Source organism: Cupressus sempervirens, chromosome 4 (assembly GCF_028749045.1).
Source record: "Cupressus sempervirens isolate cs-2001-9-10 chromosome 4, ASM2874904v1, whole genome shotgun sequence".
In the NCBI taxonomy this organism is placed as follows: domain Eukaryota; kingdom Viridiplantae; phylum Streptophyta; class Pinopsida; order Cupressales; family Cupressaceae; genus Cupressus; species Cupressus sempervirens.
In genome coordinates this window covers 473,062,361-473,076,570 of record NC_143121.1, presented here as the reverse complement: position 1 = coordinate 473,076,570, position 14,210 = coordinate 473,062,361, and the positions used below count along the sequence as shown (strand labels likewise).

General features: G+C 36.1%; 1 protein-coding gene across 3 annotated transcripts in view; it reads right to left on the bottom strand.

The window, feature by feature from the left end:
- Positions 1–14,210, bottom strand: part of LOC149562017 (Peptidase S41 family protein) — a 224,318-nt gene that overhangs the window by 151,793 nt on the left and 58,315 nt on the right. For all 3 annotated transcript variants that reach the window (XM_089825553.1, XM_089825556.1, XM_089825554.1), the window contains exons 4-5: positions 9,414–9,500; positions 5,092–5,170 (exon numbers count right to left, since the gene is read on the bottom strand). In XM_089825553.1, the coding sequence (XP_089681679.1) occupies positions 5,092–5,170; positions 9,414–9,500 (166 nt within the window). The remainder of the gene's footprint in view (positions 1–5,091; positions 5,171–9,413; positions 9,501–14,210) is intronic.

The following is a 14,210-nucleotide window of genomic DNA, read 5'->3' as shown; positions in this document are numbered from 1 at the left end:
TTTCATTTTTGAGTTCCAGGACCTTGTCAGCCGGAGAACTCCAAAAGTTTAAATTTGCTATTAGAAAAGCCTTGAACCAAACAGGCAGCGTTTGAGGTGAAGGTTTACCTGCCTAGTTGTAGCGGAGCCTAAAGTGCAAGGGAATCGAGAAGTATTCCCGTTTGTTGGCCAGAACTGATCAGGAAGTCCTATCGGAGAAGTCGCAGGCTCTTGGATTTCTAATCAGCGGTTTTGGGAACCAACAGACTCCATCAAGTTTTTCTTGTCCTGCGTTGTGCCGGATACCATGATATTACTTGTGTTGTGACTTGTAAAATTCTTGACTTGTTGTCATATTAAGACTACATTAAAATATTTTTCCAAAATTAAGCTAGAAATCATGACAATAAGAATCATGATAGACTAAGTTAGTCTTGGAATGAGACGGATATCCTGATGCTTATTACGTTGTTTTGAGATCAACGTTACTTGTCTGATAGACTATTTTATTGTCCTGGAAAGTGCCAGAATTCAGATAATTATTAAGATACTCTTGTAGATGAGTACCCTATTGGTGCAAATTGTTGGATTGATCAGTTCCTCCCTCACTAAGAGGAAGTGTTGAAATATAGTATCAGTCGGATCTGATCAAGAAAATATTAGTATATGCATGCATATATATATAAAGCAAATCCTTCTCAGACCCGATAAACTACATGGTGATTCATTGCCTTGCCCAAATCGAGCATCTATCCCTGTGCTTAGTCTGATGAAAGACCTCCAACATTATAAATATCTGTGATCATATGAATGGTGATCATTATTTATGTATCAATATAAATATTGCTCTAAGATCAGGTCTCCATATTGTGCACCCAGAAATGATTACAATGGAGAGTTATAATCCTTGAGTCTATCAGGCCCTTAACCATAATCAACTTGTGTTACCAAGAGTCATGTCTACATAGAGACATGACCCTATATGGCACATGTCACATAGGGTCATAGCTCTACATGGACATGACTTCTCCTATTTATATTTATATTGATTCAATTGGTTGAGAGAAAGCATCAATACAATCCATTTTACTATCTCAAGCAACTTCAATCTCAATATAAATATATTACATTACCATCAGCAGTCTTCTGTATATATATACACACACATATATATACATATATATATACACATATATATACATACATACATATAAACCAGTATTATAGAAGGCAGTCTTGCACAGATCGGTGACCTGGTTATTTTGATTACTATCATACATCTGTTCACAGCACCATCTAGTGAAAGAGCTTTGACAATCTACAGAATCATCACAGAGATATATCAGTCACTACCTTGATTACTTAAGTAAGGACAGACTGTCATACAAATATCTGAGAATAAGTAAATCAAAATACTCTATCTAAAGATCTTACATTCCTTAACAAGTGGGTTGATGGGACTTGTTGATAGGATTGTTAGAGTGGGGTTGTCTTTACACCAAAAGACATATCTATCAGTGCCCAATACAACCACTCAACTTATAGTACACATGAAGCAGTTAAGTCCTTGTCAAGAATCCCGAGGGGAGAGCTAAACATTTTCTAACAATCTTCCCCTCAACATTACCCAAGGGTCTAAGGATTCCGAATCTGTGACCATGCTTTGATACCACTTGTTAGAGTGGGGTTGTCATTACACCAAAAGACCACCCTATTAGTGCCCGATACAACCACTCAACTAAAAGTACATAGGAGGCAATTAAGGCCTTGTCACGAATCCCAAGGGGAGTGCTAAACATCTTTCCAACAAGGATTTCATAAAATTTGGCAAATTTTTTAAGACAAATTCAAGCCTCTTATGATTTAGAATTCTTTCCAAAAATTTTCTTTTCAATTTTTAAAAACAAAAATCAGTGGAGGTAATTTACAAAATTTTGAGGTTGAAGATTTCTGCCAATTGCATTTTCTTGAGAGCTTTTGAAACATAGTGCACGATATCATGCGTGTATTGTGCAAATGAGATATTCTGCCAACCAAGATGCATGGTGGAATTTTCCTTCTTTGGCACATACACTAATTCTTCTTTCACCCACACAAGCATTAAATCAAACATGGAATGTGCAAGAAGTCTTGACACCACCGACTCGACTTCCCTTTGACAGTTGCTTTAAGATTTGGGCAGCCACCTCAATAGTCTGACCTCCATGACATTTACATCTGCAGTCACCCCATGCTACGAGACAGCAACATCTTCAAACATTCTGACAAACAGTATACTGCCCCTATTACATTTGGCTTGCAAATCTTGGAGGCATAAGGAAAATGGTTTGTATTTTGTTGTCTGATTGAGACTATCGTATTTTGTAAGGTAGCAGCTCCACATCACTTATACAATTTTGTCAAGCATCTCCCATTGCCTATTGATGGATTATCACAACTGGCTGGAAAGCTCTCATTTTTGTGTAGAGAACAATGCATTAGATTAAACTTTATGGGCTTCATCTTTATTGCTACTGCCACTAGTCATGAAAGGTAGGCATGTCTGACAATACAGACAAAGATTTCCTCTCTTTGATAATACTGTAGAGACTTTGAACATCACAAACTTCCAAACTCGCATAATATCTGCGAAAATAATAACAACCAAACTGATCACTGCATGTTCTATTCAGCGGAGGTGGAATTCTTTGACTCCATATGAAGATATTTTCAAGAGATCTCCAGACTGCAATTTCCATAGCCTCATCACTTCCATCCATGAGTACCAAAGAAACCTTGTCAACATTCCGGGCTGCATCATTCACACAAAATAACTAACTTTTCTAGCGGTTAATTAACCTCTTGATTTTTAACCTTTATTCAGCAAAGAGGTTAGGAATTTGCTACAAAATATGTCTTTTGAATTTCCAACTTAACCTCTTTCCTTTTAAGAGGTTAATATTTTCAAAAAAAGCGCATTTTGAGAGCTTTTCTTAACCTTTGTGGGGGAGGTTAACGAATCGATCGAAAATACATACTTTGGAGGTTTTGGTTAACCTGACATAACTTTTGACTCAGGAGTCAGATTTTGAAAATATGAAGTAGACTTCGCAATGACAACACCATCAAAAATTTCATAAAAGCTTGACCATTTAAAGCTCAAAGTTGGACATATTTTGGCTGATTTTTGTACTCAAAATAATAGAATTTTGGACATTTGACTCACATAGACCATGGAAAATATGAACGACAGCATAGGTATTATTACCCCACAAGCAACCTTAGTTAACATGATGAAAATATTGAGATTTTGTGTCAGGTTTAATAACAAGGCAACAAAATTGAACATATTAATGTAATGCAGCTGAAGTCATGGAATTAATGGTGTCAATTGGCATATTGCTAGAGTTTCAGAATTGAATTTCACGTATATGCAAGTCTGAAATCAAATCGTTGTATGAAAACATGATATAAATATTGTCATGGTTAAACTACTAAGTCTGCAACAAAAATACCTTTATATTCAGATTGACGATAGAGGAATTCACTTATGTCAAGAGGTGGTACACCAAGTGTTTGACAAATTGTCTCTGTGGTATGTGGTGACTTCAGAAGGTTATGACCATATAAATGTTGACTTAATTTCTATGCATAGCACTTATAATTTGTATGGTGTTTTGTGATTCAAAAACTCGGATAATTTCATTTTATACATTACATACTAACTGTTTGACAAAATATCATTGAGTCACAACTGAAAACAGAGTTTGAACTCGTAGGGGTTCATATAAATGTGAAATTGAATGCATGAAGAAATGAAATTCAAATAGTAAACACGGATAGAAGGACATCTAGATGTCATGAAACAGTAACCCATTATGAAGAAGAGGATAAGATATGAATTTTAGAAGGGACCCCACAATCAAGAAGACAAGGTGCAATAACTAAGCACTTCATGGAACCTGGTGACAATGAAAGACATGATGATTTGAAGTATTGCCCAAAGGAATTAGATAAAGAAATTTTAGAGGAAGGTAAGTTTGAGATTAGAGGCTCAAATGGTTATTGGATCAAGGTGCACTTTAGGGAAGCTAATTCATATAAATACCATACCGATATCCACCTACATCACAAAAGGGTGATGATTCATATCAAATTTCTAAGAGATTTCTATACAGTCACTCCTATAGCATTGAGATGAATACGACAGATTGAAAGACTTGTAATTCTTTGCTTGTCACCTTGAAAGAAAATGCAAGGCCTTTGATTTTATGGTTGAACAATGTTCTTTTATTAGCAATGAGGATTGAGTCCATACGTTAAGACATTAGGCACTCCCAAAGATTTCTAAAAAGGCAATTGAAATTTGGGCATGAGAACTAGCTTGTTGAAGTCAGAGTGGTGCAACAGCAACCTGATGGTACACTCATGAGGATTATTTTGAATTCAATTCTCTTGTTTATTCTTCTCCCCTTGTTGCTTCATATTGCCCCTTTTATAATTTGGAAAAAAATTATTATTTTTCTCATTTCAATAATCCTAACATCACACATCCCCATTGTAATAAAATATCAGATTCAATAAGCAAATTTGCAAATCAATGGTAATCTTGATATAATACATTAAGGATTTTTAGAAGGAGTATTGTATTTGTGGATGATGTCGAGAGAGTCCATTAAATGTCTTCAGCATAAGGAGTTGCAGGTTGTCGTAAGCACCATAAAAATGATAAAATCTGTAGTGTAGGCCACAGTACAGAAAAACTGTGGCTAAGACAAAACAAATGTGACATTTGCATGAGATCAAACAAGCATATTAACCTTTTTACTATGCTTCTCTATTACAAAAAGTATCTATATGATATTTCTTAGAAAATACAGATTTATGGCATGAATTATCCTCTGTTTTCTGATGCATAGTTTATTGTCCACTGATATGAGAAAAAACTTAGTAATAAACAAACCAAATAGCTACAGCAGAAACAAACAAGAAATACAAACAATTACCAAGGTTCAGAGATTTACATTCTGTCAAGTGTAAGAATAAATTGGAATTCCCTTTAAAAATAAATTAGGCCACTTAGGAAACATGAGGCTTGCTGACTAAAGAAAAACAAAATTTTAGGTGCCTTACCATCAATTTCAACCAGCTCATCCCCAGTATGTATACCAGCTCGTGCAGCAGGACTCCTCTCTATTGAAGATAAAACAGTCTGCAATTTCAAATAGGTAGTGCGATGCAATATAAAACATGATAGCACAGATATAAATTCATCAATTCCAAATAACAAACATAAATATGAAGATTATTCTAATTCAAGACAAACTAATTGTTATCACTTTAACTTCTGCTTTCAAATCCAACACAAAATAAAATAAATGTGTGGTATAAATGCTCTTTGTATTTGTAGGTGAAGGTCCATATAAATAAAAGCTAATGTAATCTAAACAATAGATACTAGCTATTTGCAATTTGCAAAGTTTCCATGAGCTGATTTGTACTCCTGCAAAATAAAACCAAATTGGTGTGTCTTTATGTGTCTATTTTATTCTACCTTTGTTTATTGTTGTTTATCATTATTTATGAGCAAATCATTAACAGATACAAGCAATTGACACCCAAAGAGAGGGATGAAAGAAATATACCAAGAGAGCGAGGAGATCCAGATGTTTGTAATCAAAACCATATGTCACAAGCAATTTTTCAGAACTTTCTTGAGATTGGAACAATTGAAAGTAAACTTAATTTATTTAAATTTTATTTATGTCATTCGATATCAATATATATATAAATTTGTAATTTTTTTTGATGTGTTATTTTCAAATTTTCAATGTGTTATTTGCTATGAACATGATCCAAGGTTGTTGAGACCCAGTTTGCGTCTCATACAATTATTATGAGACAATTTCTGAAGGAGCGAGCGGCATCGGGTCAAATGCTTATTAGCAATCAATGGGGTGCATGGAAGAAATTAAATTCAGAGAGGACCCAAAAGGTCAAATCATTGATGTCAGATAACAATTGGTGGGCTCATGTGGAATATGTATTGGATTTCACTGAGCATATGACTATGCTCCGATTTTGCTGATACAAATGCACCATGTGTCTTTGATGGCACGGACACAATGATGGAGAAAATAAAAGTGATAATACTAAAAAAAAAAGAATGACAACGAAAAAAAATTCCAAAAGCGTGGAACCAACCATTCATCATCCTTGGAGCAAGATGACCACATCAGTGTGCCTCCATGCATATGCCCTATCTCTAAGGTACTATAGCAATGGTGTGCTTTCCACCAACATATAGATATTAGGAAGTTAGTACTAGGTACAAATAAGCATTTAGTAGATTTTTCCAAGATCAAGAAGTGGAGAAAAATGTTAGGAGAGAATTTGTCTCGGTAAGAAATCATACTCCTTGTGTTATTAATGACCAATCCGAAGTGCATGCTAGTACATGGTAATACCTCCAACATCAAGATTATATGTACTTCCAACCGATTACAATCAAGATCCTCTCACAAGTATGCTAATTGTTTTTTTTACGACATGTATTGTAGAATTTAGTACTTAAACATTCTTTAACTTATTATGCAATTTTTTTTTTTTTTTTGTTGGTTCTCTCTCTAGGTAACAAGTTTGTTTGTCATTGAACGAAATTGGAGTACAATCCATCCACTCAATAAAGTGTAACTAGTTGGCTACAAAAAGAGTTGAGTACTTGGTTTATATTGATTCCAATTTACATCTTTTGTCACATAAGGATCCTCAATACAAGGATGGGGCAGCAAAGCTTTAGAATGTTGTTGTTGAGTGTGCCAACATGGATGCAACCGTAAAGGATCTTGCCAGAGTCACAAAGTATGATGATGATGATGATGATGATGGCATGCTTATGCATAGTGCATCAAGTGTGAGTGGCACCACTTTGGGTTCAAATCATCTTGAACTTGCAGCAGATGAAAATGCAATAGATGATGATTTTTTTATAATCCTTTTGATGATTGATTAACTACATTGAAGATAGAAGACGATGCTGTTAATGATGTCAAGTTTGTAATTGTAAAGATTTTCCTTTGAATATTTTTGAACTATCAATTAGCATTTAATATTTATCTTTGGCATTTGGCATTGATTATTGATGAAGTATTATACTATCAAACGATTTAGTTTACAAGTCTGTACACTGCTTTAGTTTTTGTAAATACACACACCACACCCCTCAAAACAAATTGAATGTACCCACATGCCAGGTTCTTGCACCCAAATCAACAACCTACTTTATGACTGCTACAACTTCATTGTTGCCTGCATATAATCTAATTTGTGCCATTTCATAAGTTAGTCTCAACTTGAAATACAGTTGTACATACTGCTGCCTATCAGAATTCAAGAAATTAGTACAAAATTCAAATAGAACCTCTAGGTTCTTCAATTCATAGTGACATTACAATGGCACAACAAAAATAAATTTTAAAAATTCAGAAGGCAGCTTTTGCCTTTGCAAAAAATTGATACTTTCCTCAAGCATCAAGGTAAACAAATCATTTATCAACAAGTTGAGGGTATATTGTTCGTAGGTTCTATTCCTTGCCTAATCCTGGTCAAAAATGGTACGATGAAATCATGGACATGACCAAGATTTCCTAAAGGTTTTCATTTATGTTATTGTGAACCATATACACTTCTTTGCTACTTCTCTTCAAAAGGTTAAAGATTTCCCCAATGTTTTCATTTATGTTATTGGGAACCATATATGTCCTTGTTATTTCCCTTCAAATTGCCAAATTGTTTTTCAAAAGGTGATCAAGTTACACAGATTGCATAAAGACATAGATGATGGAGATAGTAGATCCCCGAGCATTTTGTAGCAAAAAATGTTTCGCGTAACAGGTAAAGGATCCAAACTCTATGGACATTAGAGCATGATTTATATCATTGATATTGTGATACTTGAGCATCCAGGCTTGCGTAGATCCCTTAGTGCTTTTTTGGCAGGACATTTTTCACTTTACAAGTATAATCCAAATGTGTTTATCCATTGATTTTGAGGACTTTTAATGCATTAATTTTTGGTTACTAATAAAGGTTTCGATCAAATTGAATTTGCTCTCTCTTCCCAATTAGTCATCATTACCAGCCTTCGAATTGATTATGCCCAGCATATGAGTGTTTACAGCCCTGTTTGGTGCTACATCTAGGGTTTGGAGTGTTCGGTTTCTATTGGAAGTCATATAGGCTCTTGAATCTGTTGTATTTTGGTGTTTTCCAGTCTTCATCTTCAAGACACCTAGGAGTCTAAATTTTGTCATTTATGTGTTGTCATTTGTGGGGGAGTCTGACCATTCAAATTGACAATAATTCGTGCTTCTAGCCACTTTGAATATCATTTTCTTCCATGATCGCTAGCAGCAGCTCTTGACTTAAAAGTTAAAGTTTTAGCATTTTATCTTGAAGTGCAACTTTGTAGGCAGTAATGATTGGTGCCTTAGCCACCATACATTCTAAATGCTTCTCTTTGGAGACCTTTAGTCACATCTGTACATCTATTCAGAATGATTATAAATTTATATGCTCAAACTTGAACATTGGTGTCATTTTCTAATTGCTGGTAACTTCTTATTAAGTTGTGAAGTTGCTGTACCTGTTATAATTAGAATTGCTATTAAGTTCAGGGAGCTTGCATAAAATACTGTTGTTTGGTTGCATTAACTCAAATGTGAGGTATAAAATTACTCTGATGTTTAGTTATTAGAGATTATATTTGAGCATCGTGATTACACTAGGTTTATATATGTTGTTCATACTTGAACATTCAATAGACAAAATTATGATACATTAATATAACTAATTAGCATTGCATTTGAGGAAATACATCAACTAGTTTGAATTTGTTGTTTAAAGTTGCATATATGGCTTACAAGGGTTTGCAATCATCATGTATTGCTTTAGTATTTAATCAATAGGCTTTTTGGCATCTTATTTGGTCATTGTTTCAGCTTGCACACATAGGAAAAATCATCTATTTTTATATTTCCTAAGGTTGTTTCATTGGGGAAATTACAAATCAAGGACTCACTCAGTAAGGAATTACCTACATTTGACTCAAAAGTTGAACTTTGAAATATTACATATGGGAACAATACTATCTTAAATAAGTAAAACTGAAACTTGATCCCTTCAAATTAATATTCCTTGATATAGAAGAAATTCCTTTCCAGATCTAGTCTTTCTCGTAAGAAAATTGGCATGTCATGATTTATAAGTAAAAATGTACTCTGTAACCCAATGAAACCAAGAAACCACTAGAAATATGTTGATACCTGATGACGGCAAGAAATCACATGGTATTTGCATTTTCCTGTTTATGGTTTCAGTTTTATACATTAATTAAACCTTGACTCCAACAAAAGAAATGCTAACACTAATATCAAAGATGTATAATAGTGACTAACCAGGCGACCAGAAGTAGGTTCCGTGCCAATAAAGAGACCCACACCTTGAAGATTACCATCACTTCCTATTCTAAAACTCTGATATTCCTGCCAAAATAATAAATTTTTAGCAAGATAAGGAATTGATCTAGTATCTTAACACATTAATAACATATACAATACCATATTGTAGCCCAATGCATCATCCACTTATAGCCCATATTATGTGAAAAAAAGTGCCTAATAAAGTGAACTAAAGACTAGGTGAATATGTGAGGGACACCAGCAAAGACAAAAAATTTACATTGCTGGAAGCTATTTCACTGTTACAATAAAAAAGCACCATTGCCATTGGCCAACAGAAAAACACAATGTAATGTACAAGTAAAATGCAAATGTATCAATTAATTTCAAAGCCTGTTCAGAATCTTACAAATATTAATTCCCAGAATAAGTATTTCACTCGAAGGAATACAAAACATGCTTTTGTAAACTGATAGCTAATTGTCAAAATGCAATGAAAAGGATAACATCAATCTTTGTAGGAAATATTAGAAATTACATACATGGACTCCATTTAAGCATAAAAAATGTCTATATTGTAAGAATAATTTTTATCTTATTACTCAAAGTAAATTATATCAAGCATAGATTAAAAACTCCCAAAACACTTGACTTGCAATTTTTCACTAGACAAACTGCTCTGACTCACTTGCACAAAAACTTGGAGGGAAACTTTTTGTGATAAATTAGTACGTTGGTTACTGAAAACATGGCACAACTCAGCAAAAGCTACGCTCAAAACTGTGAGGACATTGCATTGCATTTTTTGCAACCACTGTGTGAGCCACCACATGAAGGATATAGGATACAGGAATTGCTCCATGTACACCCTCAATGACACAATATAAGTTAGCTAGGTACAGGTTTGTGTATGGGCTTGCTGATTCCTTTGGGACCACTATACCTCCGTACATTTGAAAAAATATAAATAGAATTACTTGCATGAAAAAATATATATACCACTACAATTCATATTTGCTGCTTTCTTTTTAAAACTGAACTAAAACAATGTCAAATATAACCAGGACACACTAAACAGAGCTAAAAAATGTAATGAATCCCAAATGTACTAATTGGCTCATCTTATAAGAACTATAGCAAAGATAAAAAGTTGGGACCAAACTTATAGCAACACTAGTAGCTCAAAAGAACCATCAATAAGGGGTGAGTTTTCTTTTCAACCAAATAGGTTGATGCACTAATGTGCATCACCTATCCCATTCAAAATGGTGTCCTAAAGCTGAAAGGAAAGCCTACAAGAGAGCAAGAAAAATAAAAGATGAATGTCAAAATGATAAAGTGCCCATTTGTAGGACGAGTCTAAAAGGAGAAACATGGTCTAGCATATGAGACTTGGAAGCCCCTAGTGATTATGGACAAGTTGCATAGTCGTGAGTTGACTCAAGTGAGTAGTGTTGTTCCCATATAAAAGTTTCATATTGACTAAATTTTATCAATTGGAAATCCTCATTTATCTATCTCTGGTGTGTTCCAAAGTCTTTCTCTTCTACACATGATTCTATTGGTTCTTCTTATGAAACCTAGAAGTTCATCAACTCAAAACCCTAGGCACATGAACATTGTGACAAGCCAATTGCAGAATGGTTATTAAAACTAACACAAGTTACATGGAGAAATATAGCATAGATTCAATTGTACCAATAGAACATTCATTACTCGTACCAGAATACCAAACAGCGAGGAAATATACCAAATGCCAACAAAAAGTTACTCTTTTATTGATTACTAAAAACATTTGTACATCATTCATAATTCAAAGTTCTTATGTAATGGTCAGTTTGGTGGGAAAACCAATGGACACATCCTCTCGCTTCCTAACTACCCAACCCAACAAAGCTTAACTAATGCTAAGTACTTTATTACGTACTACATTTATCCTCCCCCCCCCCCAAAAAAAAGAATTCGTCTTCCAGACGACTACCCAACAAAACAAAAAACCAAGATTTCAAGAAGAGGGTTGGGAAGACATCCCTGTATTTGGGGCCCCTCAAAGTCGCTAAAGATCTCGTTCAACTACCTTTTGTTTGGCATGAACCCCCTGTAGAACACGCAAAGTGTCCATCTTTTTTGCCTCCACTAATGTGATTTTGTCTTCCAAGGCAGCCTTTTCTATCTTCCAAGATTCTTCCAAGGTAGTCTTTTTTGCCTTCCACTTGTCTGTGAGAGCAGCTCTTTTGATCTCCCACTCCTTAGCCAACCACTGCCAAGTCTTTTCCTTGCTAGAGTTCTAAGTATGTCCTTCGGAATGCAACTTCCATATCTACCAGTGTCTGTATGAGAGGTGGTTGCTCCAAAGCTAGAGTTATGGTGTAGCGTTTTGCCCACTTTGCAGCTATTTCCTCTTTCTAATACCCACTCTGCTAAAGCAAGTGCCAGTCCGAATGGCATCCTTTATGCATAAATGCTAACAATGATTCAGCTGCTCTAACTATAGCTCCCATAGTCTAATCTTTAGCTTGCTTAATCACTTCCTTGGTGGAATCTTCCATAGCTTGTAACTCCTTCAGAAATATTTCAGCTTGATCTTGGAAGGAAAATGTCTCAAACAATCCTACCCTATCACTTTGTATTTCTGTTGCGTCCTCGCCCACTACCTCCAAAGGGGTCATAAGAGTGGAAAAACCATTCCTTCTTCCTCAAGCAATTTATCAGCCTCTTCCAATACTATGTCTTCTTCCATTGATATGTCTTCAGTAACCTGTCTGTTGCTTCTATTAGTGTTGTATTTAGAGCATCCATGTCGCCTATAGGCTGCACCACCAAGGCAATAGGATGGGCTACTTCTATACCCTGCTTTGTCTACAGTCTAACTTTATGTCCACACTTTTTCTGGCAGCTAAGATCTATTAGTACGAGGTTGTTGAGTGGTAGAAGCCAAGTTGGCTACCGCTAGCAATGAAAGTTTTGTACTGTCTGTCATGGGTATAGTACTGCCCATCGTAAGCTCGACTCTAGCTTCTCTTGTGGTACAGTGGACCTTTGTGTGTTGTGGTACTCTTTGCGGAAGCAGCCCTCCTACTAGTGGTAGGAAAGTAACCTCCTTAGGCGTGCCTTTAAGGTCACTTAAATGGATTTTTGCCTCCTCGGAGTCCGAGGATGAAGATGTGTATGTGTCATGCTCAGCTTCCTCTGAACTGCCCTCTCAACCCCTTCCTGACTTGAACTTTCCATAGAGGCTACCTATGCGACTGACTGTGGGGTTGTCTGTTTTAGCTTCTTTTGTGGTTTGCCTCCACCAATACCAAAAGTGTCCATGTGAATCCAATATGTTATTGCAGGCTTGTAGAGTTCCACTCTACTAGCTAGAATCAAGGCCCCTCTATGCTCGATTGGCAACTAAGCATGGACTGCTTCCAGGAATCAGGCTATGGCATGTAGAATGCCTTATGTTTCAGCCCCATGAATTCTTGCAGCCTTTCTGAGAGGAACTGTGCCCAATAGTACACCTAGCCCTTATGCAATCCATCAACCACAAGTAGCATCCATAGAGCAATATCTAATGTGCGGTTGCCAGCTGTAAGTTTGCTTTTAACCAAATCAACAATGCAACGCAATTCTTGACTGGCTATGAAAATTTTCTTTAAACCCCGACTATTCTTTTGGATACTTTCACAATCCTGTTTTGTGAGGTCCTTTCTACACATCAACTTCAGCCACTTCTTCTTTCCTCCATTGCTATGAGTGTTTTTGTTAACTCCTATCCCCCTTTAGGAATTCCAAACACTTTATTTAATTCGTTATCAGAATAGGAAATTGACACTGTTTGCTGGGCATATTGGATTACAGATGTGTGAGTGTCCTCAATATAACCGGCCACCATAGTTCGTAATGTAGCTACAAACTACTTCAAATCAAAAATAGGTATGAAAATTATTCTGTCCACCTGTGCTCTACACAGTGCCTCCTTCACTGGATATTGATCCTCCGTATTTTCCCACCATGTGTGACATTTGCTTCCTACTACACTCTCAAAGGTAACATTGGCCGCCATGACCTTTTTTGCCACCTTTCCCTTACTCTTTCTTCCCGTCATCTTCTACATTCCCTTTGATGCCTGTGGAGCTGATTTTCACATCTTGGAGTCTATGATTGTTCCTCTATTCGAGTTTCCCACACTTGTCTTTACCATTTTCAGATAATGTATCAGTAGCCCACTGATTTTAGTCTTGTCCTCTTCCCACCAACTATTTCTCCAAGCCACGTCGTAGAAAACAATTCCTTTGCTGCCTTCGATCAATTCCTCTTTTCTTTCATACCACCATAAATTAATCAGTACCCAAACCCCTTTTTCAAATATCTGACTCCAACTGTTGCACCATACACTATGAATGGCATATGTGCTTGCAATACTCCGTACGTGTGGAATGGTACATATGGCCCTCCTTTGACTCAATACGACTCCTTTGGAATCACGAGTATGGACATTGGCTTGTTACCCAGTATGGTTGTTAAATGACGAAGGTCTCCTATCTGAGCTTCCTCTCGTACCTCCATGTTTTGTCCAACACCTTCCTTGTGTACGACCTCTTTACCACATATAGCCTCCTCCTCTGGACGTAGGGCTTCTTCCTCCCAACGTACGGCCGCCTCCTAGTCTGGACATATGACCTCCTCCTTTCAACGTACGGCCTCTTCCTCCCAATGTACAGCAACTTCCAAGTCTAGAGATACAACCACCTCCAACCATACAGTTGTGTTCTTTCCATATTGCATAACTTCTACTAGTATGGTTGC